The sequence below is a fragment of the Cygnus atratus genome, chromosome 5, assembly GCF_013377495.2.
Source record: "Cygnus atratus isolate AKBS03 ecotype Queensland, Australia chromosome 5, CAtr_DNAZoo_HiC_assembly, whole genome shotgun sequence".
NCBI classification, from domain to species: Eukaryota; Metazoa; Chordata; class Aves; order Anseriformes; family Anatidae; genus Cygnus; species Cygnus atratus.
The window spans coordinates 8,896,196-8,923,428 of NC_066366.1; the positions used below are offsets into that span (position 1 = coordinate 8,896,196).

At 38.6% G+C, this 27,233-nt stretch overlaps 1 protein-coding gene across 1 annotated transcript; it reads left to right on the forward strand.

The window, feature by feature from the left end:
* Positions 1-1,788: 1,788 nt before the first annotated feature.
* Positions 1,789-23,950, forward strand: CCDC34 (coiled-coil domain containing 34). The gene is made up of 6 exons (XM_035550388.2): positions 1,789-1,988; positions 5,278-5,413; positions 6,687-6,794; positions 20,692-20,850; positions 21,703-21,844; positions 23,492-23,950. Exons 1-6 carry the CDS (start codon positions 1,834-1,836, stop codon positions 23,704-23,706), a joined length of 915 nt encoding a protein of 304 aa, XP_035406281.1. The 5' UTR covers positions 1,789-1,833; the 3' UTR covers positions 23,707-23,950.
* The last annotated feature ends 3,283 nt before the right edge of the window (positions 23,951-27,233 follow it).

The following is a 27,233-nucleotide window of genomic DNA, read 5'->3' on the forward strand; positions in this document are numbered from 1 at the left end:
ACTCCGAAATTAACTCCTGTTGCTAGATAGCTTAAAGTACTTCCTCCATAGTCTGTGATGGTGTGAGTTCAGTTAGCACTGAAAGACTGAATGTAGGTTTTGTCACTTCTATGGTGGGAACTTTGGCTGTTTTTTCACAACGGTATCAACTGTAGGGGTTGTTACCCCTACATGTACGCCCACCCACGCACATATATATATTGCACACATATATTCATTCACTGCATCCAGTTGTTTGTGGCAAATTTTGTGCCTCATCGGGTCAGCTTGGTTTTACTCACGGGCTTCAGTAGTATCAGTGCTTGATTCCTGCCATAGCAGATGCTTTTCGGAGGCAGTCTTTCCTAGGAAAAGTTCACAGAGTTAAAGTTTTGCCATGAAGCATGTCCTTGCAATGTGCCATTTTTCTATTTGCCAGTCCTTCTGTGGCCATAGAAGCTGTGTATGAACCTGCAGGATTCCTGTTTCAGTCATTATTTTACAAAATCTCATTGTCTGGGATCTTGCCAGTATTAATTTGGGCAGAGTGACTGGACAGAACAAAAAGAAAAGGGGTAACAACGATGTTACGTTATACCTTTACATCTTCAAAGCTGGATGTTTCTGCCATTCCAGTAACGATGCTTTAATTCCTCAGAAGGTGAGCAGGCTTTTGCTGCCCCCTGCGTAAGTAATCTGGAGGCATGAACTCTGGTGCCTTGTCACAGCAGTAGGGTTTGCACTGCTTGTTAATACCAGCTGCTGGCCCAACACGGTCTTCAGGAAGTGAGGCTGAAGTGAGGAGTGGGATATAAGCAATCGTTTGTAAGGATAAATGATATTTCTGTTCTGGAATCCTTAAGGAATTATTCTGTACAATACTATGCTGTTTTCTTAGGGAAGAAGAGAACGACTCAAATGTGTTGTGTTATCTGGCTGCTGCCTTTCCTTGAGGCGTCCTGTTTCATAGTCGGTGCTCGGGAGCAGCAGCAGGGTCCATGCTAACTCTGGCTGTCCTGGACGAACAGCGCAGGGCTTCACTGGCAGAGTGAGATTGCTGGTGCAGTGAGCTCCTGAAACAATCAATTCAGTGAGGACCGTTATTTTTTCCCCCCTCTTATTTAAGACTGTTGCCTGTGTTCACTATGAAGTGGGCTTTAAGGTCACAGGAGGCTTTCAGAGGACATCTTCCAATTATGTTGGTCTGCAGCTTGTTGAAATTCCTGACATTTTCATGCCCACCATGATGTGAAGCTTTGCTCTTGCTGCTTCCTAAGTCATTGACTAAAAAACGTAGTTTCTAGTGCTATCCTGTTGCTTCCAGTGCTGTACTCATCAGCTTAGGTTATTTTAATTACTGTAATTTGCTGTCTATTACAGACTGTAGCTCGTACTGCTTGAATCTCTGTGGACGACCAGCTCAGCAGCCTCCTGTGGAGTTGTGTTAACACCACGAGTATGAGTTGCTGCACGGAGAGGCAGTCAGTGTTGTGAGTTAGGAGTCTGACCGGGTTTGTCTTTCTGACTCTGGCCCTTTGTGGTGCTTCTGAGCCTGGCCGAGGGCAGTTTCAGACCAACACCAGCAGCCAGCCCCGGCTGGGGGCTAACGCCGGGGCTCTCCCTGCGGGAACCATCACGGCGTTTCTCCCAGCTGCGGCTCCTGTGGGGAGCTGCCACGGGGAAGGGCAGAACCCTCACACGGGGCAGGGGGGACCGATGTCGCGAGCAAGTCGCGACAGGCGCGCGAGGAGGCGGGTCGGGGTCGGGGCCGGGCCCGCCGCGCCGCGTCGCGGTCGCCATGGTGGCGCCGCGGGGGCCGCCGGGAGCTGGGCGGGGGGAAGTTGGTGGCCGTTAATGGCCGTTAACCGCTGCCACTTCCCTCAGGTGCTTGCCGGCGGCATGAGCAGCGGTGGCGAGGAGGAGGAGGAGGAGGAAGAGGAAGGGGAAGGGGAAGGGGCGGCGGCGGCGGCGGCCGCGGCCCCGTCCCCCTGCGGCCGGGCGGGCCATAGGTAACCGCGCGTCTGGGCCCCGGCCCGGCGGGGAGGAGGCTGCGGGGCGCGGGCTTTATTTTCCCGTGGCTTTATTACACCCCCTTCTGCAGACCTCACATGTCTGCTTGCCCTCGGGACCTCCTGTGCTCCGCAGGGGGATAAATAGGCACAAAGGCACGTGCTGTCTTTAAAAGAAGCGTGAGGAGCTGGCAGTGCCCGGGTCGTTCTGGGATGTGACCTTCCCGGTGGGAAACGGGTAGCTCTGCCTGCACCTCTTGGGGCAACTGAGCTAAAAGTGCCGGTGGGCCAAGGGAAGGACCACACTGAACCTTTCTGGCAAGCATTTCCCGAAAGAAGTGCTCAAAGTCCAAGAAAAATGTTCAAATGTACTCAGAAGTCTCAGAGTAGAAAGGCTATTAGCCTGGTCATGGTCCCTCCTGTCTTTCTGCCCCTTCCCAGTCACTAATGTTGTGCACGTACCTCGAAGCTCTGTAGCACTTGGGTCAAACTGCTTGAGATCTTTGAGGTCTTTGCAGCTTGAGATGCTAGTTGAAACAGCTCTCAGTTTTGGGGCCTGTTGCTACACTATTCACTGGCAGCTGTAAAATGCAACTGAGGAAGACCTCTGTTAGGGCTTGAGTTGGAACAGCCTCATTAAATTCTGTGGGCACAATATAAATTTCACTCATACATACCCCGCATCTGAATAATGCTGCTGTATTGTAATAAGTGTCTACCAAACATTCACGTAGTAGTTTCCGTGTGTAACTGCCAAGATCTCAAAGGTATAATAATAAAAAACACTTCTTACACAGACTCTACCACCCCCCTCCCCCGCCCCGAACACACTTTCTCAGAGTCTTCTTGCTGTTGTTGTCTTCTTAATTTGCCAGAGGCAGAGGTCTAACGTGGGAAATTTAATATTCGTAGAAGCTGAAAACAAGGCCTTGTGAAAGGAAGTTAGGCATTTTTGTGCTTTCAGTATAGATCAGTATTGTGTCTGATGGTGGGACTTCAGTGAATGTATGGTAAATAATAATCACAGTGTTTTGTTAATCAGGCTTCCGTTTTAACACCAAACACATTTGATTTAGGATACTTATTTAAATACATACGCACACTTGAGAATGTGGTACTTCAAGAAGTCTCATTTTAATTACTCTGATGAAGGTCATAGCTGTGAATATGCTAGCATTTCAGAAAGGAGTCCCATGAAATTTAAGTTTTGTGTGGCTCAAAACACAACCAGTGTGCCACAGAGAGTGGGACTGGTGGCCAGGATGTGCATTGGGAAGGATGGGGTTCCAGTCCTTGCTCTGGTGCAACCTGAGAGCTTTGGGCAGAGAACTGCAGGAGAGGGAACACACTTCTCCTACCAATTCTACATCTTTGGCATGTGTTTTCCTCTGTTTAAACTCCATTTTCTGTTATTTCTGACTTGCACTTAACAAGGGTCTTGTTCATTACTCTGAATATTTTTTTTTGAAAAGTTAACAATCTGGACTTTTTAATTATTGATCTAAGAAAACACATAGCGAATAATGTTTTTCTGAATTGATTCCTTCCGTCAGTGCTTTTTCCCAGGTTAGCCTAGTATGTCAGCGTTATTTTGGTACAAAGTACCACAATGCAAATTGTGCTGAGCAAAGGAATGTGTTCAGGAAGTATCCCTGCCCAAAACATCAAGTCTGGACAGAGTTGCATCGGTTTGCTGAATTTGAATGCATAATACCTTTATCCTTATCTTTAATAAACTCTCAGAGAGTTATTTTCTAACAAAATGCATTATTATGCATTCTTAAGTTGTATCCCTTGTATCTGCCTGTTTAAAAACTGCCTCTGTTAAATTTTTGGTCTTCCTGCTTTCGCATCCAAGACCTAGGGTGCAGCAGGTGTTGGACAACGCCGTGCTTGGGGGTGCTTGGTCTGTGCTGCTTTTCTCCGCTTGGTGTCTGCGTGTGGCCTGTCATTTCCATCGCGCTACCATGCCTCTGTGGCAACACAGTATAAAGAGGGTTGCAGGCTGATTCTGTGCAGGGAACATGACCCTCTTTAAGGGTTAGTTTCAACAAGAAGCAGTTTCCCTGGAATTCCACAACATGACCAGTGAGCGGTCATGTAGGCACATGCATGTGGATAACAGCAACGGAGAACAGTAGGACAAAACTCCTTCACATTGCCCCCAAGTGCTTGCTATCACAGAAATATATTCTAAAGATTACTGCGACAAAATATTTTGCATTATTGCTGCTTCTTGTGAATATGTATTACTTCCATGTTTATAAAAATATGTTATGCTTAAAAGATCCATTTCAGGAGCATTAACATAATATGCTTGTTTGGATGGCTCTTTCATAGCTTGCATTAAGCAAGCAGAATTACTCACTGTAGTAAAGTGTGTAGGTAGGTGTTTTCAGAGTACATGCGTTCCTATAAAATACTAATGTGAAGTCTAATTTCATTGTTTTGTTGTTATGAAAAAAAAATTCTATAGGATAGAGGAAAGCTTATAAAGAAATCTACTGGCATGTTATCAGTTTTTGTTGACTTAGAGCCCAATATAATTTCTTTCTTAGGAGGGAGTACACGTACAGAATATTATAAAAGATATTTCTGGCCCAAGGCTAGGATGGCTGCATTATTCATGAGTAAAGAAGTTATGAGTGAGTTATGCAAGGTGTCCTACTAAAAGTCTAACTTTGTATAATATCATCAAGTATTATGTGCAAGCCATAGTTCTTGTGTATCTTTCCTATGAATGTGTTTTAAGAAGGAAAATTGTAACCGTTAGAATGATTGGATTCTCAATGCTGAGGTTGCTTAATAACATTAATCCAATTCCATAGGACTTGAAAGAAGAAAAAATAATCTTGATTATCCTTTCCTTGTGCTAAAGGCCCCTTGATACTTTGAGCCTCTCAGTGACCAAAGATTGGATGTTAATGTAAAATCTCTGATTTCCTTTGGTCTCTGTATGTGAGAAGGAAGGTGACACTTTAATGTTTCTGGTGTTAGTTTTTCTTTAGCTTATAAAAGGTAATGCTTGAATCTGTTTCACAGTTTGGAACAGGAACTAAAAAAATCACTAGCAAGTTATAATTTAGTAAGTAGAATGTAAGTGGGATGGTCAGAAATACAAAATAAATGCTGTTTATCCATTCTGGAGATTACTAGACAAGTAGAAAAAATAATTTTGTTGTCACGATACAAAGAAATGTCATTTTGGGGGGGGGCAGCAGCACTGGTTAACTTTTCAATGAAACATATTACAGATAATATTCTTTTGCATTTCTTATTTTTAACTCAGGAAGGCTGCTGAAGACTCAGAAATAGCAGAAGGAAAAAAACAGTCTCCTTTGAAAGACAGTCTTTCACCGTGGGAAGAATGGTTCATTGGGAAAGAGAAGGAACTACGTGCCCGCTTACAGGCGAGAGCTGCAGAGGTGAATACATCTGATTAGCTTGACATCAAGTCTAATAGAAAATAGCAAGCACCAAATACAGGAATTCTTTTACTTTTGGTTGTGGATAAACAAGTCAATTTTGTCCATTATTTTAGGGCTGTTATCTCTCCATAATGTTTGGCAATGCTTACATTGATTCATGCTCTGCATATTCTCTTTTGCTAAACATTGCACATCATTGGTGGTGCTCTATAATGTTTTTCTTATTCTACTGTCAGGTAATGGTTCAAGTTTAAAAGAGTAAAACATTTCTGTAATTGGTACCTTCATTTTCATCACGGGTATATACGCATGCATGTAGGTAGTAAAACACGACAGGGTGTGTGCTGGGCGTAAGCATGCCAAACTGCTTGGTTAGATATGAGGCACAGTGTTATTACGTGCGTGGTGTGTAATTACACAACTGTTTGGTGTCATTTTCCAGGTTGTGCTTCTCTGTTTTTCCTGCCTGCCTTCCTGCCTTCCATTTTTTGCCTCCTTGCAAACAAACAGTTCCTGAATACTGGGGTTAGGGCAGAATTAAGTGAGCGCACTATATCTTTTCTTGATTAATGTATGGGTAGTTGCAGTTGATTAAATGATACTATCGTTTACAATCAAGTTGGAAATATTGGGTAGCAGTTAGAATAATTACATCAAAGTTCGATCATTTCTCACTTTAGTTACTGATTTGCCATTTGACCTTGAGCAATATCCTAACCTTTCTATGATTTCCTTTATGTGTAAAGTGAAAGTAACATAAATATATTTTTATGTGGGTTACCTTGTGCTGTTATTAAACACCTACCACTGGAAGGTTATAGAACAGTGTTTTAGAGGTCAGCATAACACCAAAATAATTTGTTAATCTTGAGGAATATTTTCTTATCTGTTAGTGTTCACCACACATTTCATGCTTTCCCGTTTAGATTCCAGTTCGGTAGTTGTCTCTCTTTGTAGTACTACGTATTGAGATCCCATTAACTGAATGGATGTTTAAAAGAAGGGGTGATTTACTATGTTGAATTGTTTCCAAAGCCCAGCTAAAAATACATATTTCCAGTTCATTTTCTAAAATATTATATATTTCCATTGGTTGTATTTCATAATGTTTCGGTGTTGGCTGTCATCCATCTTTTCCAAAATCTTAGTGAAGGAAAATTTTCTAAATCTAATACTTACATTGTTTTAACCGCAGCACTATCGACGGTACTGAGCGCGTTTGTATAGGTGGCCGTGACATATTAAAGTTGTCTACTTTTTCTTTAATTAGCAAATGAATATACAGCTTGAGAAGATGAAGCAAAAACAAGAATGTGAAAGAAGGAAAAGGCTAGCTGAAGAGAAGCACAAGGAATGGATGCAAAAAAAAAGAGAAGAGGTAAAATACTCTTTGTCTGCAAGAGTTCCAGCATATGCCATGCTTAAGTAAACCTATGTAAAATTTACTTAGACTGTTTGGACAGCCATGTTTTTAGTTTGCTGAAAGAATGACTGTTTTAATTGAAAATTGCAAAACCACACGAACACAGTTAAACGTTCTCCCAAGACTGATTTCTTTTTTTTCCCATGAGGTATAAAGAGATTTGTTTTCTGAGTAGTCAGATAACTGACAATTGGCTTGCATCTTGTGCAGTAGACTTCTGCTAATGATAGCTGGGATTCTGGTCTAGGGTATACCCTAGTCTTTCTGACTTCCTAGGTTCAATGTCCAAGCATATTGGGTGAAGCGTACAACTTAACTGCAATGTTTTGTACACCAAGTAGAGCCAGAAAAGGGGTTTAGTTAAGTACCATTGTGGACAGGCAAATAGTACAGTAGAGTTTAGAGGGATAATTGAGGTGTGAGGCCAGATTCAGGAAATTCTCAGTAGACCACAGCTAGCAGTTGGGAGTTCCTTCATGCAAAAAGTCATTTCTGAGTGGGATCAAGAAATCTTTTTCAGTTCTCTAGAGAGGATGCCCACATTCAGTGTCAGAAGCAGACAGAATCCCGATCTCTACAGGGCAATATACAGCTCTGTGTGCCACAAACAGTGTGTGCACTGAGTGGCAACAATGGAAAAGCTTGAGAGATTTGGTCTTGTTCAGCCCCTGGTAATTCATGGACATATTTGTTCACTGTCTTATGGTCTGTAGCAATACCAGTTACTTACTGTTTCATACTTCTGTTTCTCAATAAAATCAGATGAAAATTGATTAAAAATAACACAATAGCACTACATGGGCTAGATATCCAGGCCTAATACATTTGTCTCTCCACCTTCAGGTTCAGTCTAGAACCACTAAAATAACCTGTGTTCGGATCTAACCTATTTTCTTGTAGCCTCATTGCTGACTGGCTGACTAGCATAAATCTGCACCAGAACAATCCTGCTTCAGATGTTTAATATAATGTAGAAATGATCTGTCCTTATTGAAGTACACAGCAAAAAGTAAAGGATGTATTATTCAGCGAGAACAATGCAATTTTCCTCTTCTAAAACACAAATTACAGCTGTCTGTAACTATTCATTGGCTTGAACAAGTTTGGGTTGCCTGTTAAAATTTTTCACTTCAGAGTTCAAAACAGTCAAAATTCTCTCTGAGTCTGTCTATCTTAGTCAACTCCTGTAAATCTCTAGCTATTTGGGTCCTCCTTGAAATTTTGTGGGTTTACTGATGAACTTCTTCCTTTCTGTTGTCCATGGGAGTAGGAGATCTTTTTGATGGCACATCAGCCCAGGGGACAGTGGGGAAAAAAAAACAAAAAACACATATTTGTGTCTGGACTTGTACATGTTATGTTTTGGAAGAATAAGGTCATCCTTAGGCCATGTCCCAAGCACTTACCAAAAGTAATCTGATTTTCATTTAAATCAGATGATTCATTGGCTAGTCTTTTCTGTAAACTGCACTCAAATCAAGAACAAACTGAAGGCTTAAAGGCTTAGCTGTCTTGAGAATATTAACATGTGTGTTACATAGTCCTCACCACTTCAGGTTTCCGCAAGATTACGTGTGGATCTGAACACAGACTGAAGGATAAGCATGTCAATTCAGTGGCTAAGAATGCGTTTAAAATTGCATGAAGATTTCATGTGAAGTTTAAGGTTGGATTCATGAATACTTGCTATGATTTTCTTGAGGAATGCATGTGTGTATTGTATTTGGGAAAGCTCTCTTTATTTCCTTCTACAGGCATGAAAAAGTGCTCCTTCCTGAGGGCAAAATTCACAGTATTCTTCACTGAGTTAAGCATTAAGCAGTCATCCTTTTCATATCTTCCCGATTCTCATCCTTGTGTGTAAATTGCAGAAAACGCTTTATTCTACAGGAGGCAGTCCTTTCAGGGATGTTACCTTTATGATCTCTGCAAACCTATAATCCTTCCCCATTGCTGAATACTATACAGAGGAAGGAAGTACAGGATGGTTGAGCATACATGAAGCTTTTTCCTTCATGTTGAGCACAAAATCTTTGGGCAGCTGCAGGATACTGCTGGAAAAGTCTTTGTACTGTGAATGTGAGGGATGTTTATGCCAGAATTAGAATAACTGTATTTGCATAGAAGCATTCTGTTCTTTTTCTGTCTATCAAGTCAGATTTCTTGCATTTTGTTTTGTGGCGAAGTAAGTTGTGATCTGACAGACTTTTCAGGTCATGTCAGGTTAGGAAGCAACACTCGAGGATCAATTTCATCTACTGGTAGTTGCTGGTTTTTTTTGTTGTTTTGTTTAGTTTGTTTAATATCTATTTAAAAACTTGTGATGTGAAGTTTTCATACACTTCCAGTCATTTTGCATAAATTATTTTTGAAAATAAAGTGTCATCAGCATTTAATAAACTTCTATGTAAATAGCTTTTGTGATTTTAAAGGATGAAAGTGAACTAGAACTGATATTTTGAAATATGAACTATCAAAGAACATCTTAAGCTGTGAAATATGTATGCAAATATAACAAAATTTTGCAATTTACCAGGAAGTAAAAGCTTAATAAAATAAGCTGTCAGGTGCTATCCTGGTTCTACTAATGCCTTTTCAATTTTCATTAAGATACTACATCTCTGGTGGACAAAAATAGTCTTACATTCTCTGTCTCCTAAGGTTGAGTCATTTGTGGGCAGACAGTAAATTGTCTGTCTGACTTGTTCTGTTTTAGCTGTAATAGAGCTCTATCTTGTAACAAGTCAGAGGAATACTGGTCAAAATATTTTAACTCTAAAAGTATCTCCAGACATAGTTTTGAATCCAGAAGAAAATTTGAATGAAACCAACAGGATTTTGTACGTATTACTAAAACTTCTTTCTCTGTTACTGTTAGATTTATGGATAAAAATGAGGTGTACATGATTATAAATGCTGGGCAAGTGAAGTTGTTCAATGTCATTTTTTCATTATTAAAGAAGCCTTATTTTGACAGGGATTTGAGTGGTATTCAGAACTAAACTTAGATCAGTAAAGCCGTTAGAGTCTGTCTTAATGTTTCTGGCATGTTAAAATGATTGCTTGATTGCTAATTGCTGTATTTAGGCTCCAGTTTGTAAGGAGCTCTGTGTAGGCAACTCATAGTTGAACTGTGAAGCTTAAAAAGAAAGAAATTGACATCCTTGATTCCCCCATCTCATCACTGGTCTAAATCTTGAATAGGTATTGAAAGCTGCCTACTGTCTCATTTCTTCGGGTTAGAATTAGTGCTTGTGAAAGCTTATTTTCTCCATGTCTGTTCATTCTGGCACTTTTTGTTGTTGTATTTTTTATTGCTATTTTTGTTCTACCTTCAGTAACCACACTTGGGTAAATCTGTTAACATTATGTGGAATAAAGTTGTTAAGAGGTAAAATTGACCTATATATGCATAGTTTATTTTGGATTGAAACAGTGCAGCCATGCTTACAGAGCTTGTAATTCCTTGTGCCATACATAAATTTTACTAGGTTTTGAGTACAAAGATGTATTTTTGTGAAGTAATTTAAAACTTCAGCTCATTTTAAGCTGCGATGTGGTAGGTATATATTTATGTAATTGTATTAGTTCCTAAAGCAGTTCAAATCTGTGATGATTGTACCAACAACTTGCTTATGGTCCTACTTTAAAGTCAGTCACTGCTTTTGTTGTTATATACTCCCTAGATGTGTATAAGTCTAGAACCGTAGAGAACTCACTCACCCACTTTTTACAATAATAGGAAAGCTGTTTTTCCTCCGTCATTTTCAATTTTATCAGTACAATCTTGAAAGCCTGTAAATGTCCTTCTAATCGTTCTTTATTATCTCACAGTCCTTGAAGGAAATTACCTGATTTCACTGATTGATCACATTCTTCCAGTTTCTTTGAAAATATGCGATTCTTCTGTTTAAATTCAAGAATTTTAAAAGTGGAAGTAATCAGGACTGAAGTTGTACTTTTAAAATATATAAAAGTAAACCTTTGAAAATCTCTACAACAGCGGACTCGGTATTGGACAGATTTTGAAGATCCATTTATATGTCGCTCTTTCTTGTCCGTGTTGTCTATGTTGCTTTTTGTAGCTAAATGTTTTTGCAAAAGCTGGGTGTATTTCTTGTTACTATGCCATTTAACGTGCTGATATGATGTGTAAGCACTAAATCCAAGCAGCTTGTGGAAACATTCTGAACTAATACTCAGCACTCTGTTTTCCTGTACTAGTGACAAACAGAAAGATAAAAGTTCTCAGAGGGCCAGGAAAGGGCCCTTTCCTAGTGGAATGAAGCTAAAGGCTTTTTTTTTTTTTTTTTAAGAGGTAAAGAATTGCTAGAACTTGTAATTAAAAAAATAAAAATTGAGACCCTTGAAGTCTGTCAGTTCATGTTTATATGCTGACTGACTCCCTGTAGACAATGAACAGATCAGTTAACTTCAATCATTGTTTACTACCACTGAGTAAGGTTAAAAAAGCAAGCCTGTATCTTTGAATCATTGGGACTGGGAGACCTACACATGTGATACATTTTGAAAATCTCCTCTCCGTAACAGCATCTTTGTAACTTGTATCTTGTCAAATGCGTTCTTGCTTGACAAATAAGAGCTATAGTTTTGTGACTGTAGGTGATGCTTAAATGATTTGCAGACTTGGGTAAATAACAGTTTAAGGAGGAAGATAAAAAGTACTGCTTTAATGTCTTCAAAATATTTGGGATTTCCATCTGTGATTCCTTCCAAGGGTTTTTCTTTCTTATCTGAATTTTGATGGATGAACATGTAATTACAAAACTGACTTAGTATAAAATGAGCAACAAAAATGTCATGAGTGAGGTCATAGGTGTTCAGACCTGATCACTCATTCATGCTTTCTTTTGTAGTGTTTCCTTTGAAGATCACCACTATTCAGAATTTGTCCAAAATGGTTCAATTCCAAGTTCCTTCACAGTGTGACCAGACACTGGTTCTACTGCCTCATTACTCCCTATGTTCTACTCAGTGGAAGTTTGGAGATGCTAGTGAAAAGCTTCTCTTCTCTTTTGGAAAATACGTAAGCTGCTGTCTGAAGCCAGTTTAGTGGTTTTTGTTTGTTTGTATGTTTAGTTTTGTTTCCTCTTTTCCCTTATCTGCCCTGGAATTTCTGAATTCAAAACGTATGTAGCCTTTTTCCCACAACCTCATCTTGCATGAACGAGGAGCAGTACACAGAACTCTTGAGTTTAAAAAACCTTTGTCTTCCAGACTCCCTTTCTTCCTTACTCCATGTCCTCTTCCTGGTATTTCTGGAAAGACCTGAGGATGCTTTTAATTATAGATGTCTCACACGATGTGTTATTATGTTATCTTCATGTAAACAGTGACACAGCCCCTGCCTCTCTGGTTTTTGATAATCTGGGTTTAAGACTTGTCCACTTGTCAAGAGTGCTGTGTTTACAAGACTATGTCAGAAGAACCCCGGTTTTATCCATGAGCTACTCTCTATTGTTTTGCTATAGAATAGAAAGCTTGTTGTTGACAGTAGGAAGGTTGTTTTTTGATTTCTTTTTTCTGTTTTACATAACTGTTGATCCACAGATGTGGTTCTTTGGTTCCTCTCAACAACTGTGGGATTGAACGCTTAAATTAGGTACATAATTAGCTACATTTAATTGCTGATTTACTGATTAATTGCCATCAACTCAAAGTACCAGAGGCTTTGAGAAATGCATTATGGATGCTTGAACTGTGAAACGTTTATGAAATGATATAACCATTTAGTTTTCTAGAACATTCTCATAAAAGAACCTCTAATGAATTAATGCTGATTAAAATATCAGGATTAAAAGTAAGGGATTATGACAACAGTTTTTTGATTAAGCATTTAAAAAATTAACATTGATGCAGTGCACTTCACCCTCTACATTCTATTTGATATTTTCATGTCCTGTTAAATCCACCTTTATTAACTGCAACGTGACTTCACTCTTAGAATACCAATAGAATATAAACCTAGAAATATCTAGAGGATTTGATTAATGTATATACATAGTGTACATATAAATACCCACATTATATGTTGTTGTTGGTTAGCTCTGGTAAGTGGCTAAGCACCATGCAGCTGTTCTCTAACTTAATTCTTCTTCCCTCCACCCACTCACCCACCCTCCTAATGGCAGGATGTGGAAGAGAGTCCCCATTGTGCCGAGAGGGTGAAACTGAGAAAACCTGTGAACTGAGGTAAAGACAATTTAACAGGTAAAGCAAAAGACGCATATGCAAGCAAAACAAAATAAGGAGTTGATTCACTGCTTCCCACTGTCAGGCAGACATTTAGCCATGTCCCAGAAAGCAGGGCTTCATCATGCCTAATAGGTACTTCAGAAGACAAATGCTCTAACTCCAAATGTTCTCCCCTTCCTCTTTCTTTCCCTCAGCTTTTGTTGCTGAGTATAACATCATATGGTATGGGATATCCCTTTGGTCAGCTTGGGTGAGCTGTCCTAGCTTTGTCTGCTCCCAGCTTCTTGTGGACCACCAGCCTACTTGCAGCATGAGAAACAAGAAGGCCTTAACATTGCTCAGCAATAGCTAAAACATTGGTGTGTTATCAACACTGTTTTGGTCACAAATCTAAAACGTAGGGCCGTATAACCTACTATGAAGAAAATTTACTCTGTCCCAGACAAAACCAGTGCATTTATCTAGTACACATTTGTAACGATAACAGAAATCTCAAAAGCAGAATGCTTGCATCCCAAAACAGCTGTAATTCTGAAACTCATATTGTTAGCATCTTTGTCTTCATTCTTTAACTTACGTATAATACATTATGCTATACTAATGTGATATCCAGAAAAGTTGTGAGAGCACAAGGAGTAAAACTGCACACTTTGCATTGGAAAAAAAGTATATATATATACTAATACCCACATTAATTTGACTGTAGCATCTCAAATGCTTTGTGTCACTGAATAGAGAATACGGCATTGCTTTTTATTTTTTTCTTAAAACTAAATATGAGCAAAGCAGATGTTACCCTTAGAATTCTGCTGCTCAATTTTTTGTTCCTTTTTCATTTCTTTCAGTAAGCCCCCATTGCTTGCTGAGAAACAGCATTTTAAAGGAAAGAAAGGTACAGGGTGGGAAAACTCTCTGCTGTTGCTTTTTCAATGAAAAATACATGTTTTTATAACTTACTTTTCTATTGGCTGACAGTCTTTATAAGAAGGACGAAGCAATAAGAAATATGAAAGCTAGAACCGTCATGCTATGAAATAATGAATGACAATGTTCTTAGAGCAGAATTCCCTTTCTTGCGGTACTGCATGATTTCTCCCGGAAGAGAGACTTAGATTCCAACTCTTACTCCAAATACTTCTTGTTTAATGCATACTTTATCTCACTATTGCTAATATAGAATACAGGTTGTTCAGCAGCTTGAGCATTACTTTAGAACTGAAAAGTAATTCTCACTCCTCCTCTCTTGCTTCCATTCAATGAATATGTAATTTTTTCTTTTTTTTTTTAAAGCATCAGGTCAATGTCTCTTTACACAGATCTTTTCTGTGAGCCTGTGCCAGGCCAATGCCATTGATATAATTTTAGGTTGTACCTAGATCTTATTTGTGTCAGACTTACTTTTAGATTCCTGTAGTAGAATGAACTAATTTCTCGTGTTTAGTGTTAAAATGAGTTTGCGGTAGACTTGTGGAGAATAAATTGAGGGTGGCAGATGATTAAAGTAAGAGTGCTCATGTTTTGCAGCAGTTTTCACGGAGTCTGCATTATTCCGAAGACCCTTTGAGTGTTCATGGACCAAAGACAAAAAGAATCATAGAACATTTTGGGTTAGAAGGGACCTTAAAGCCCGTCTAATTCCAATCCTCTGCCACGGCCAGGGACACTTCCCACCAGACCAGGTTGCTCAAAGCCCCATCCAACCTGGCCTTGAACACCTCCAGGGATGGGACATCCACAGCTTCTCTGGGCAGCCTCTTCCAGTGCCTCATCACCCTCTGAGTGAAGAATTTCCTCCTTATTATCTAATCTAAATTTTCCCTCTTTCAGTTGAAAACCATTAGTCCTTGTCTGTTTGATACATTCCTTAATAAAGAGTTCTTCTCCAGCTTTCTTGTAGCCATGCCCCACCCCTCCCTCCCCCCCATTTTGGTACTGGAAGACTTCTGTTTGGTCTCCCCAGTGCCATTTCTTCTCCAGGCTGAAAAAGCCCAACTCCGTCTGCCTGTCTTCATAGGAGATGTGCTCCATCCCTTTGATCATCCTCGTGGCCTTCCTCTGGACTTGCTGTAATAGGTCCATGTCCTTGCACTGGGGTCTCCAGAGCTGAACGCAGTACTCCTGGAGGAGAACCACCTCCCTCTACCTGTTCGTCATGCTTCTTTTGATGGAGCCCAGGATATGGTTGGCTTTCTGGTGTGCAGGTGCACATTGCCAAGTCATGTTGAGCTTCTCGTCAACCAACACCCCCAAGTCCTTTTCGTCAGAGCTGCTCTCAGTCCATTGTCTGCCCAGCCTGTATTTGTGCTTGGGATTGCCCCAGTCCAGGTGCAGGACCTTACACTTGATCTTGTTGAACTTCACAAGTTTCGCACAGGCCCACCTCTCAGGGCTGTCCCTCTGAATGGCAGCCCTTCCCTTCAGCGTGTCGACTGCGGCACACAGCGTGGTGTCATCGGTAGCCTTGCTGAGGGTGCGCTCAGTCCTGCTGTCCGTGTCGCCAACAAAGTTGTTAAACAAGTGTTGGTCCCAATACTGACCGCTGTGGAACACCACTCATCACTGGTCTCCACCTGGACATTGAGCCGTAGAACTCGTGGCACTCTTTGAGTGCAACCATCCAGGCAATCCCTTACCCATGGAGTGGTCCATCCACCCAATCCAATTTAGAGACAAGGATATCGTTTGGGACAGTGTCAAATGCTTTGCGCATGTCCAGGTAGATTACACCAGTTGTTCTTCCCTATCACCACAATGCTGTAACCCCATCACAGAAGGCCACCAAATTATAGAGGTTATAGAGGCATTTTTATGAGCCAGGGTTGGTGATTGAGCTGTGGAAAATTTAGCTGTGTTAAATTAAAAAGATAACAACAGTTGGCTGAATGACCCATGTTTCCGAGATTGTTAAATGTGCCTGACATTCTGGATTGCTGTGAGGATAAATGAGGAAATTTGGATGTATGTTCTGTTGTTGGTTCCTATATTCCTCTGTCAGTATAAAATTATGGTAGAATATGGAAGCTAAGATGTCAGAGCAAACAGCTCTGAAATAGAAAAATGTCCAAAAAGAAAAACGTTGTTACATTCTGCAGAGTGGGAAATAGGAAACGATTGCTGTAAGAAGTATCTTAGACGTACAAAACAAAACACTAATTTCTGGAAATATTTCTGTTTGTAGAATCACAGAATAGTTTGGGTTGGAAGGGACCTTGAAAGATCATCTAGTTCCAACTCTCCTGTCATGACACTGCATAGAAAATGCAGAACACATAGCAGCTCTGCACTTGTCCCTCTCTTCAGCCTCTCATTTAATTGTTAATACAAAAGTACAGGAATGTATGTTTTATTGATTGTCTTCCAGTTGGATATGTTGTCTCTGTTGCAGTGCTAATTGGGGTATTTTCTGCCTGGGAAATTCTTCCTGACAGAAGGCAGATATAGTAAATAAAGTGTGATGCTTCTTCAAATTTTAAATTCCTTTGACAGTTCTCAGCATATATGTAGATGTGATTTTTCTTAGGAGGTTGATAGTTCTGCCGATGAGACTTTGGTTTGGTACTGACTTGGTGAGACACATGCTGCCCTCTGAGTCACCCGTCCTGCTTTGTGTGATGGCTGGATTTGTTTTGGGTGGCAGATTTCCAGGTACTGACCTAGCCCAGTCTTCATTACGTTCGTAGGCTCGATAGGATCACAGCCCAGAGCAGTGAACCTGCAGGCCAGATTTGTATCCTTTCTCCTTAATAATGTGCCTGGGTGGGGTGGTGGGAGAACAAGCCTTTCTTGCAATGAGTAATTGGATGTTTTACAATCAATACCTTAATTTATGTAATATGTGTAATCATATTTTAAAGTGCATGTAAATTTCCTAGTGGTTTAGTGAACAGATCATGTCTGTTTGCAACAAAGGATCAAAGAGAATTTTTAAAATCTGATCTGACGATACCAAGCATAAACAAATGAAATCCATCTCCCACCCCCCCAGTTGTGGAAGGGGAGTGAAGGGAGGATTGAAGAACATATACATTAATATGCACATTCCTAGCATTTTTGATAGACTTGTATAAGGGAAAGTAATGAGGCTGGAGGGAAGCTGGCAGGGCTGGGGTGACAGGAGTTTGACATGAAGCAGGTTATTAAAGCAGCTGAGAATGTGTTGTACACTAACTGTATGAAGGAGAAGCTGTTCTGTGCTGGAGAGAAAAAGGAAGTGTTTCTAGTTTGTCTGCAGAACAATTTCTAGGCAGCTGCAACATCTGCAATTCTACAGGGAGTCTCCCAATCTTCAGGGTGTCTCATTGGAAGGAAAACTTAGCAATAGCTGTGGCTTTCATGGTAGTATGCAAGTATGCATGGCATATCATTGTTTACATAGGGCTTTATTTAACTTTGGGACAGCCTAGATTGTTGCTAACCTGCTGAACTCATTTGAAGTATTGTGATTAAAGGTTTGTTATCTAAGAAGCTCCCCTTCCCCCGCACTCCCCTTTTAATTACAACCTTTGGAAAGATTTTTAGCCTATTTTCTGCCTAAATATTGTCGATAGTGTATAAATCCCTTAAGTATGGAAGGGCCTCATTTTTTCAGTTTCTCCTATATTTATTTTTTTGCTTGTTATATAAGAGCCTTAGCTAAAAGCTGTTGCTTTGAAAGATCCTTACTTTTGTAATTTAATGTTACAGTATGTTAAGTCCTCAAATTTTGTGTAGAGTGCTGATAAACAAAAGCTAGCAAACAACAAAAGACTTGAAATCCTTGTAAGCCTTTTTTTTTGCAAATGATTTTAACTCACTGTTTTAGCATGTATCTCTTATCTACATAATGCTTGCTGTGTGTCAGACTGTCATTGTCTCAAAATAGGAGTTGTTGAGAGATGCATGTGGGGAATATTTGGTAATGAAGGGACAGAGGAACAGCTCTCAATAAAAGAGAATAAGATGCATTATAGAAGAAGGGGGAAAAGCTTGGTTATTTGTTTTTCATGCAGATATTACTTAGGATCTACATAACTTGCCGAAACCAGGTGATTTTTTTCTTTTTTACATATTTAAACAAAAAAGGCTTTTCTTCATATTAGGAAAAATCATTTCCATTCTTTACTAGTACAGAAATGTTTCAGAATCTCCAATTTTTTTCTTTCTGTCTTTTTTTTTTTTCCCCAAAATGAAGTTCTTCTTTTATTGGTCTTAGTTGTAATCAGTAATTTTATCACATGTACAGGCCTTTTCTATAAACCCCGTTGTGCAGTCACGTTATTAAGTCTTTGATTATTTTGTAGTTCTGTGGAGTTTTATGTTTCAGAGTATGCATTGAAATTGTCATGTATTCATATCTGACTGTTTTCCCTGTGCTGCAGAACAGACTCGGCTGATGTTCACCAGAATTTATTAGAAGTGAAATGGAAAAAAAAAAATACAAGGAGAAAATGTAGTTATGTAGCCAGGTGTTTTTTGAAATTGAGTGCAGTGTGTGCACAAGTAACTGTTTCTTGTCAGATAAGAACATACGACAAGAGTATACCATACAGGGCTCCTGTATGTACCATCGTAATGAAGAAATGTACCCCAGAGGTTACGGCAAGTACAGTCAGTAAGGCATATCTTGTAAAGGTTAAAAAAAAAAAAAAAAAACCAACAAGTTGATGCATACTTTAGCTGCTGATGTGAACATTGTACTATTGCTTCTAGTAGTGCCAAACACAGATAGGGACACACTAATGCAAGTAATTCTGTAATCTGGCTCCTTTAGATAAGAAGAGTGCAGTTTAACATTATGACACTTTACAAGGAAATGAATGGCAAGAGTAAGCTAAGGTTATGCTTAAAATGACTTCTTTATCAAGACAATTTCATGTAGTGTGGGTAAAGCTTCAAATATGAAAATATTATTATCCAGTACATTCTTAAAATAAAAATAGCAAACATTTTAGAGAGAAAATATATTGCTTTCATGTTATTGGCCTTGTTTTTGCACCTCATCCAGTAAGTGGCAGAAATGAGTTAGTGTTTTGCGGGGCATTATAAGCTTAACTTTTCTTCTGTATGCTGCTGCTCTATTGGATTACCGACAAGTTTTGTTGCTAAGGACAAGGACTGACCCAGCAAATGTCCACTTTAGACCAGACCAAGAGAATTGTGCTGGTCCCCAGCTCCAGTTTTATGCTTATTGTTTCTTTATGCATAACTGCATTTTCTAGAAGAAAACAGAATTTTCTGGAAGAAAAGCAGGGGAAGAGGAGAGATCTAGCTTTCTATCTTTTTGTGTTTATAAGTGAGACAGGAAGGGAAGTATATATGCCTGTTTGTTTTTTGCTTTTTTTCTTTTTTTGGTAAATGTTTTTCCTCTTTTCACTGAAGAAGATATCCAGTTTGTTTTACTTTGCAGTTGTATTTCTAGGCATTAGACATCCATACTGCCAACTGTAGTAATTCTGAGAAGGTGTAATTTCCAGCTATACTGCATGTCCTTTATATAGTCAAAATTTGTTGTAGTATGTCAAAATAGTTCAGATTCTCCTCCTTATTGGCTAGGAAGGCTTACATGAAAAAGATTTCTTGAGAAAAATATCTTTATTTGGCAGTTCTTTTCTATAGAATGGATAATGTTTTATCTTGAGTCTTCTTGCCTCTCCTCCAAGTCATGTGTACAGCTTGTCTAGTAAAGATTTTTGCCCCTATGTGTGTATCACAGGTTCTTCCGAGCTAGGTAAGCTAGGCAGCAGTAGTAGTACTGAACCAGCAGAATCCCAGGCATTTCAAAAAGGTTGCAGGAAAGGGAAGCGAGAGGTACGGTTAGTCTTCAGATGAAAATGCCTTTCTCTCCAGATCAAGAAGAGCCCTTCAGTATGTGCTTGTTAGCTTAGAGAATGGTTCCCAAAACATCGCGTGCCATTAGATTCACACACTTGAAAAGACGGAGAAGTAATGACACTTCTGTGTTTTGTATTTTAAAAATTATAAGGATAGCCATTTCATTTCACACTGTTACTTTTCACCAACCCTAGAACGTGTTTTCTCATTTTCCATTTCAGCATATAAAAAAGAGGATCATGTAGATGAACAGGTGAATTTCATATGCAAATAAATGAAAAAGTAGCACAAATGTAGAAAATATAATACATGAACTGGATTCTCATTTGGACTTCTTATTTTCCATATCCATTTATGCTTAAGTGTGCTGAAAATCTGAGTATCTCGGTTATTCTTAGAAGGGGATAGTTTGACTTCCACTTGGTACTGGAGTTTGCTCTAGGTTCACTGAAAAGTGGATTTCTTCATCTAAAACTAAAACATGTTTGTCAAGAATTACAACGTATATTTCTTTCCCAGAAATACTGAGAAGTGTTTGAAATTTTTTAAAAGATGTTTGAAGAAATAAAACAGAATAGTAAACATAACAGCATAGGGAGTCCAGAAAGTCAATTTTTATCATGTTTTATGACAAGTTTATATGTTTAAAACTACTTTATCTGCAGCTAGTGATGAATAGGTTCTGTTTTCATAGATTGCAATAAGATTTTTTTCAAGGTTTATGATAATTTTATTTGTAATTATATAATAAACTATTCATCAAAATAATTACCCATTGAAATATATTGAAATTTTTTATTCTGTTTCTTTTATCTGTTTCATGTAGGAAAGAAGGGAAAGAGAACGAAAGCAGAGCAAAGAAATGGCAGAAAAAGCCACAAGGGAACTAGAAAAAATGCAGCTACAAGAAAAGGCTGAAGTAAAGTATAAAGAATGGTTAAAGAAGAAGAGAGCTGAAGAGTCAGAAAAGAAGAAGAGAGAGAAGGTATTTTTTATTTATTTATTTGGGTGGGTTTACCTAACACGTTAAATATATTGGTTGATTAAATTGATTGGAATTTATTGGATGGAGTGTTGTATGTTAAGAACAGTTTCAAAAGTTATATTTTTAGTGCAGTGAAGACATTGAGGTATGGCCAGCAAAGCATGATGCATATTAAACACATTTGTTAATAGTCTTTGTTGCAAAGCCAAACAAATTCACTGCAGTCATGATGTGTGATATAGGAAATGGAAATACAAACCACAGAGTATGTCTTCATTACTCAGCCGAGGCAGAAAATAAGCAGCATTTTGGGCATTTTTATTCCAGTACCGCAATTATCTTGGTCATTATACTTGCACGTATTTCAAACTAAAAAAATGTTCCCTTCTATCTGTCTGTACCAATCTGATGCTAGGAGCCCTAATTTTAGTGTTACTTCATATTTAATAATCAGCTATTTATTTTTATAGGAGCTTCATAAGACCTTTTACTTGTTGTAAGCGTCTTCGAGGTCCTAGACCAAATTATAAGAAAGCTGCATTTTCAGAAATCATGCAAAATTCCTCTGTATCATGTATTGGTCTTCCAAAAGAGTTTTGCAAGCTTCCCCGTGCCCCCAAATTAATATAGAGGGGGTGGTGGTGGTGAGGATGTGATTGTGTGTTTTTTCAGACTTAAAGGAAAAAAATGTGACTTTTCTATTTTCAGGAAAATGTCTTCATATATGAAAACATAATTGAAATATATTCAGCAGTCTGGGAATCTGCAAAGATTTTATTTGCCATTTTTTGTATATTGTACATGGCTTTGTCAGTAGGCATCTTAGTTGTTTTTTTTTTATTTCACTTTCAGGAAAAAGAAAAAGAAAGGGAAGCTGAGCTGCAGGAGAAGAGAGAGAGATCAGAAAAGATCTTTCAGGAATGGCTACATAATGCTAGAAATAAACCACGCCCTGTTTTAAATGGTTATGGCTTACCACATAGGAAATCTACAGGTTTGTATTCCTGCTACACATATGTAGTGGCTTAGGTTTGTGGTTCCTTCCCTCTAATCTTTCAATGTAAAATGAAGCCTGTTTAAGAATTTCATCTAATACATAGTTTTGACACATGGGAATGAATATTCCATATGGTGTAAGTTAGAGAAGCTTTTACAGTCAGACATTAGTACGTTTTTCATAGCCATTTATTGGAGGAAAAGAATGTTACTTGAGAAGACAATAATGTTGTATACTAAATTATAATCGATTTTGATCTCATTGTGTTCCTTATCAGGCATAAGAATCACCAAAGCCAATTACTGGTTCCTGTGAAGCATATCAGCTATGTTAGCATCCTTGTAAAGTCAATGTTTGTGTTAGAGGAGCTGTGTGCCTTCTTATTGCACCACAGTCTGTGTTTGAAACGAGGAGATTTTTGAGATGCAAAAATTAACAGAAGCCTGGCAGAAGTCCTGTCTGAAAAAGACGACACTGAATCATCCTCTGTTCTCAGCTACTGTTTGCTTTCCATTTAGCGTTGCAATTGTATCACACCTTCTTGGGTCTGTGGTCCTATTCTTGTTTTACTTTTAAAGGGAAGTGTTAAAGAGAATACTGCTGATAGTTGGTATGGAGTTTTGAGAGCCTCACTTGATTTTTGTCTTTTCTTTTTGCAATCCCACGTGGTACAAAGGCTGAAGAGCAGTAAGAAATACTATTGCACATTACATTTGAGTGCTTAATTAAATTTCCTTTAAAAACAAACACAAGAAAAATCTATGCTTTCATCTTTCTTTTCGTGTAGAATTAAAATCATTGTTATTTGAATTTATAACAGAAAATATTCCAGGACCTAAATCCCAGACTTTGAATGCTTAAGGAAATGTATGCAGCAGATGAACAACCAGTTGCTCTTGTGCTCACATCTTTTTATAGGTGGTGATACGCTTTGCTTTCATGGTTTGTTTTGGAACCTCATTAGTTCCTGACAGCTGCAATCATTTGTTAAATTGATTAAAAGAAAAAAAAAGTAAAATCCATACTCAATTGTGTTCACACAATAGAATACATTATAGACTTTGTTTTACCCAACAACCTAATAGTGCACTGGAATTTCACTACAGACAAGCGTGACTGATAGAGCAATATGTTCTGTCTGTTACATTTTAGGCTTTCTGATACTGCTTTACAGGCCCCTAGGTTAATAACTGCAGGTAATTAATGTAATTATGGAAAACCAACATATTTTTCTCCTCAGTAAAATGAAAAATAGTAGTTCAGCAAACATGGAAAAATATGTGAATTTTACATACTTGGTGACAGGAAGTAATATTTATAACTGCTTTGAAATAATACAAAGTAGCCAATTTTTTTACATTCACATCTTTTAAGTATACAAAAGACTGAGCATTCTGAATGTTGCATAGAATTTGACCTGTGGGTTTGTTGTTGGTTTTTTTTTTTTTTTAAACACAGATGAGAAATATGCCAGTAAAAGAAAGGTGGAAGATTTATCTCTCTGAATCATTTGAATTACATGATGTACCTTTTAAGATGCGGTTGTGTCTTTGTTAGTCAAGATAATTTTTATAACTGCTGGCATTATAAAGCTTGTAGTGTAAATATTCCTTTTTAGTTATATATATTTTCTAAATGTTTTAGGGCGCCCTGATGGAAACTCATATCCAACTCCAGCATATTGCAACCCCATTCCGTGGAAACCAGTACATGTACCTCCTCCAAAGGAAGACAATGTTCTTACCATGAAGAATAGTAAGAGACCTGTATCTTGTCAATCACATAAGTCTTCATCTATAGTAATTTATAAGCCCAAGAACAACCTTCATGTTGGCTCCTTGCATAGAAAGCAGTTATAGTATGGAAAGCAAAATCATTCTTACGAGCTTGAGTAAACTGGGGCATAAATATCAAGTTACATGTACAAACGTGTTCGTGTTTTTTTGAGAACCTGTTTTGTATTTATAGGTAACTGACCAATAACCTTTGTTATTCAGTGGCTCTTACATGTTGATTTTTTTTAAGAAGTCATATTTAGCTAATTATAATGGGATTGTACCTCAATACCAATAAAATATACAGGATTGTTGGTTGCTTTCTTCATTTTTTGTTGTTGAAAGAGTTCTTCTGTGCATATGGTTGTGTTTCCAGTATTATTGGATTATTTTAAAGATGGTGGTTATAACAGACTTTAAAACAATTCTTGGCTTAACGGGGGAGAAACTCGAGGCCTGTCTGCAGCTGCAGGGCTATGATGGCTTTGGGATTACAGAGATGTAGTCGGATGGCTTACATTGATGGAACACTGCAGTGGATGGATACAGGCCCTTTAGGAAGGAAAGTCTGGAACAGTACAAGGAGGAGAGCACAGCAGCAATGCATGAAGTTTTACCTGAGGACTGATGATTAGCCAGATGAGACCTTATGAGTTTGCATTAAAGGGCGACCAAGGTGAGCCATGCTGCAATGGGCATCTCCTGCAGACCACCTGATCAGGAAGAAGGTCTGTGAGACACTTCTCAAGACAGCTGGAAGAAGCCTTATACTTGCAGGCCCTTGTCTTACAGGGAGACTTGAATGACCCTGAAATCTGCAGGAAGGGCGAGAAAGCAGAGTACAGCAGTCAAGGGAGTTTCTGGAGTGCATTGATAACTTCTTGACCTTCCTGACACAGCTGGTAGAGGAGTTGACAAGCGGAGGTGCTTCTAGAAGAGTCCAGGTTGCAAGGGATCTCCTGAGATCATCTGATCAAGCCCTCTGTTGAAACCAGACCTTTCAAATGCATTATCAAGGGTCCTGTCAATCTGAATCTTCAATATGTTTAGTGAGGAAGATGTTCTCATGATGAAGATTTTTCTTCTTATATACAGGTGCAATTTCTTCTGGAGCAACTCATGCCCATCGTCTCTCTCTGTCACCATGCAATCTAACGAAGAGGCTACCTGTCTTCTCCATAGCTAACTTTTAGATGGTCAAAGACTGTGTTTAAATCCCCACTGAGCCTTCTCTTATCTAGGCTGAATAAATGCAGTCTCTTCAGCTGTTCTTCATGTTACTATCCATATCTCTAATTATCATACCTGAAACAATTGGGAAGGATAAAAGTGCAGGAATTACTGTAGTGTTTGTGTTGATGCTGTAGGTTTTTCTATATGGCAGAAGGATTTGAACACTTTATTGTTTTTTAACCCTGTCTTTCTGATGTGTTTAGCTTTGTGTCAGAGGTGACAGGAGTTTGTGAAAACAGCTGTCCAGAGTCAACATGTTCTATTGATGCATCGAGTCTTTTAATCCCTTGGTTGCTTTCATGCATAAGCTCAGAACAGCTGTGCATTAATTGCATTTTTTCAGACTACCTGAAAGAAACATCAAAAGCACCAAAAACTTTTGTCTTTTTTACTTATAGCATCCACTTTGGAGAACTGGTTAGTAAAATTTAGCAGGGAAGTAAAAGATCAATTTAGAAAGGAAAAACATTGTTTGGGTTTTGCAGACCTTTCAGCCCAGATATGATAGGGATAAGGATAGGGATAGAATATCCTATATCATTGAAGTCACTATTGATGGTGTGTAATATACAGGATGTCTTCTGCCTCCTGTGAGCAACCTTATATGAAATAGAAGAAAACTGCTTTTAAATGTGGTCATTAGTAGAGATATTTATGTGGTGTAGATACATGGCCCTGTACTTAGACTTAAAGATATAATAAAACTACCATTCAACAAGGAGAGAATGAAGTATGGGGACTGATGAACCTACTACAGTTTCAGCCATTAAGTTGTTTTTACCCTTATCATTCCTTATCATTGGAAAAAAAAAAAAAGAACAACAAAACATCACCAAACATCTTGTACTTAAGTGTTAACATTTTGTCCTTATCTTTTTTTATAAAATATAAGTGCTTTTTTATTTGGTCTTGCCTAGTTTTACTTTACTGGTTAAGCATTCAGTAACTGTCACTGTCCTGGAAAAGGATGCACGTACTTAAAAGCACATGGGGCATGACATACCCATGTTAATAACTGCATATCTAAATAGGCAATGCGAGCCTCTGTACTTCTAAAAAGTGTTTCTTACTGGGTCTCTGAACTTGGCCTCTGCCTTAAGTCATCTGTATTACCAAGAAGAATAATCTGTTAGTGTGTAGCATAACTAAGTGATGCAATTCTGCAAGATGGCTTATCAAGGTGCAGGCAAGCTTCAAGCAGAGATGTGGCTTAGAGTGCAATTCTCCTTGCTTAGAAAAAGCTGTTATTTACCATGAAGGAGATGGAGGTTTTCCTGCCAGCAGCCCTAGTTCTTAGTGACAGTAGTATAGAAATAGGAACTAAGTTTGACTCACCACTAGTAAAACTCAGGCTATGCTCAATAGACCTGTGTCAGAGAGCTGTAACCACTTCCATGTGGACCTACATATTTTTAATACTATCCTGTGTACATACACATACATACATATGAATATATACACCAGTTTATCACATACTGGGAGTGCGCAGGCTGATCTGATGCATTTCACTTCTACTGTCTTGTAAGATACGCTCAACAGTGTCCATGATGGGACCGTTCACTTTCTGCTGTAACAGTGTGCAAATAAAGTGTAAAACATTTATGAATATGTAATGTATAACATGAATGATCATTATATTAGTTAATGAATGTCTGCTAAGAGTACATGAATTTCTGCAGTCTAGTATTTGTCATAGGGCATGTAGAGTAAAAGAAAAAAAGTCTTTTTATGCTGTACTTATTTAGTAATTTAACCTATTTATTCTAATACGTAAGTGAATTAGAGATGCCTAATGCAGCTCTCATGAAAAGCAATAACAACTAGCAAGGTCACTGCCACGACTTAATATAGTGTTCTCTTAATGTTGTTTATAGGTTATTTTGATGTTCTGAAGTATGTAAAGCTTTTGCTTCACTGCAAGTTACTTTTTTTTTTTTAAAGGGCAGAAAATATGTTTAATTGTTCATGTACTATTCTGTGTATTTATTTGTTATTAATTTGACTATAAACAGGAGAAATGTGGAATCCACAAAATGCGTGGAGTGTCAAACTCTGTTTCTGTTTAATAGGAGTATATGGGCTTCACAGAAGAAGTCTGCACATTATCATCAAAACGTAGAACTCTGCGTCCACCTTCTGTTGTAAGGAGTCCATGATGAATTGGTTTTGAAACCAGTGGATTAGCATATTAGTTGTCAATCTCTCCTGCTGACATTCCCATGTGGAGATACCTTATGTGAGTAAGAAGTTTGACAGTTGCGTAAGCTACCAGACGCTCATCAGCATTTAGATGAAAGCACAGCATTATACCATAATATGAATGATAAATTGTGGCTTAACCTACATTGATTTTTTAGGACCCTGCTGTCGTTGAAGAG

What these genes read in the sequence shown, in the direction of transcription:
- CCDC34 (XM_035550388.2), top strand. Translation starts at nt 1,834, where the DNA reads ATGGCCGTTAACCGCTGCCACTTCCCTCAGGTGCTTGCCGGCGGCATG. An exon ending in TGCGGCCGGGCGGGCCATAG is followed by an intron (nt 1,989 to 5,277) that starts GTAACCGCGCGT and finishes TTTTTAACTCAG; the next exon opens with GAAGGCTGCTGAAGACTCAG. An exon ending in TACAGGCGAGAGCTGCAGAG is followed by an intron (nt 5,414 to 6,686) that starts GTGAATACATCT and finishes TTCTTTAATTAG; the next exon opens with CAAATGAATATACAGCTTGA.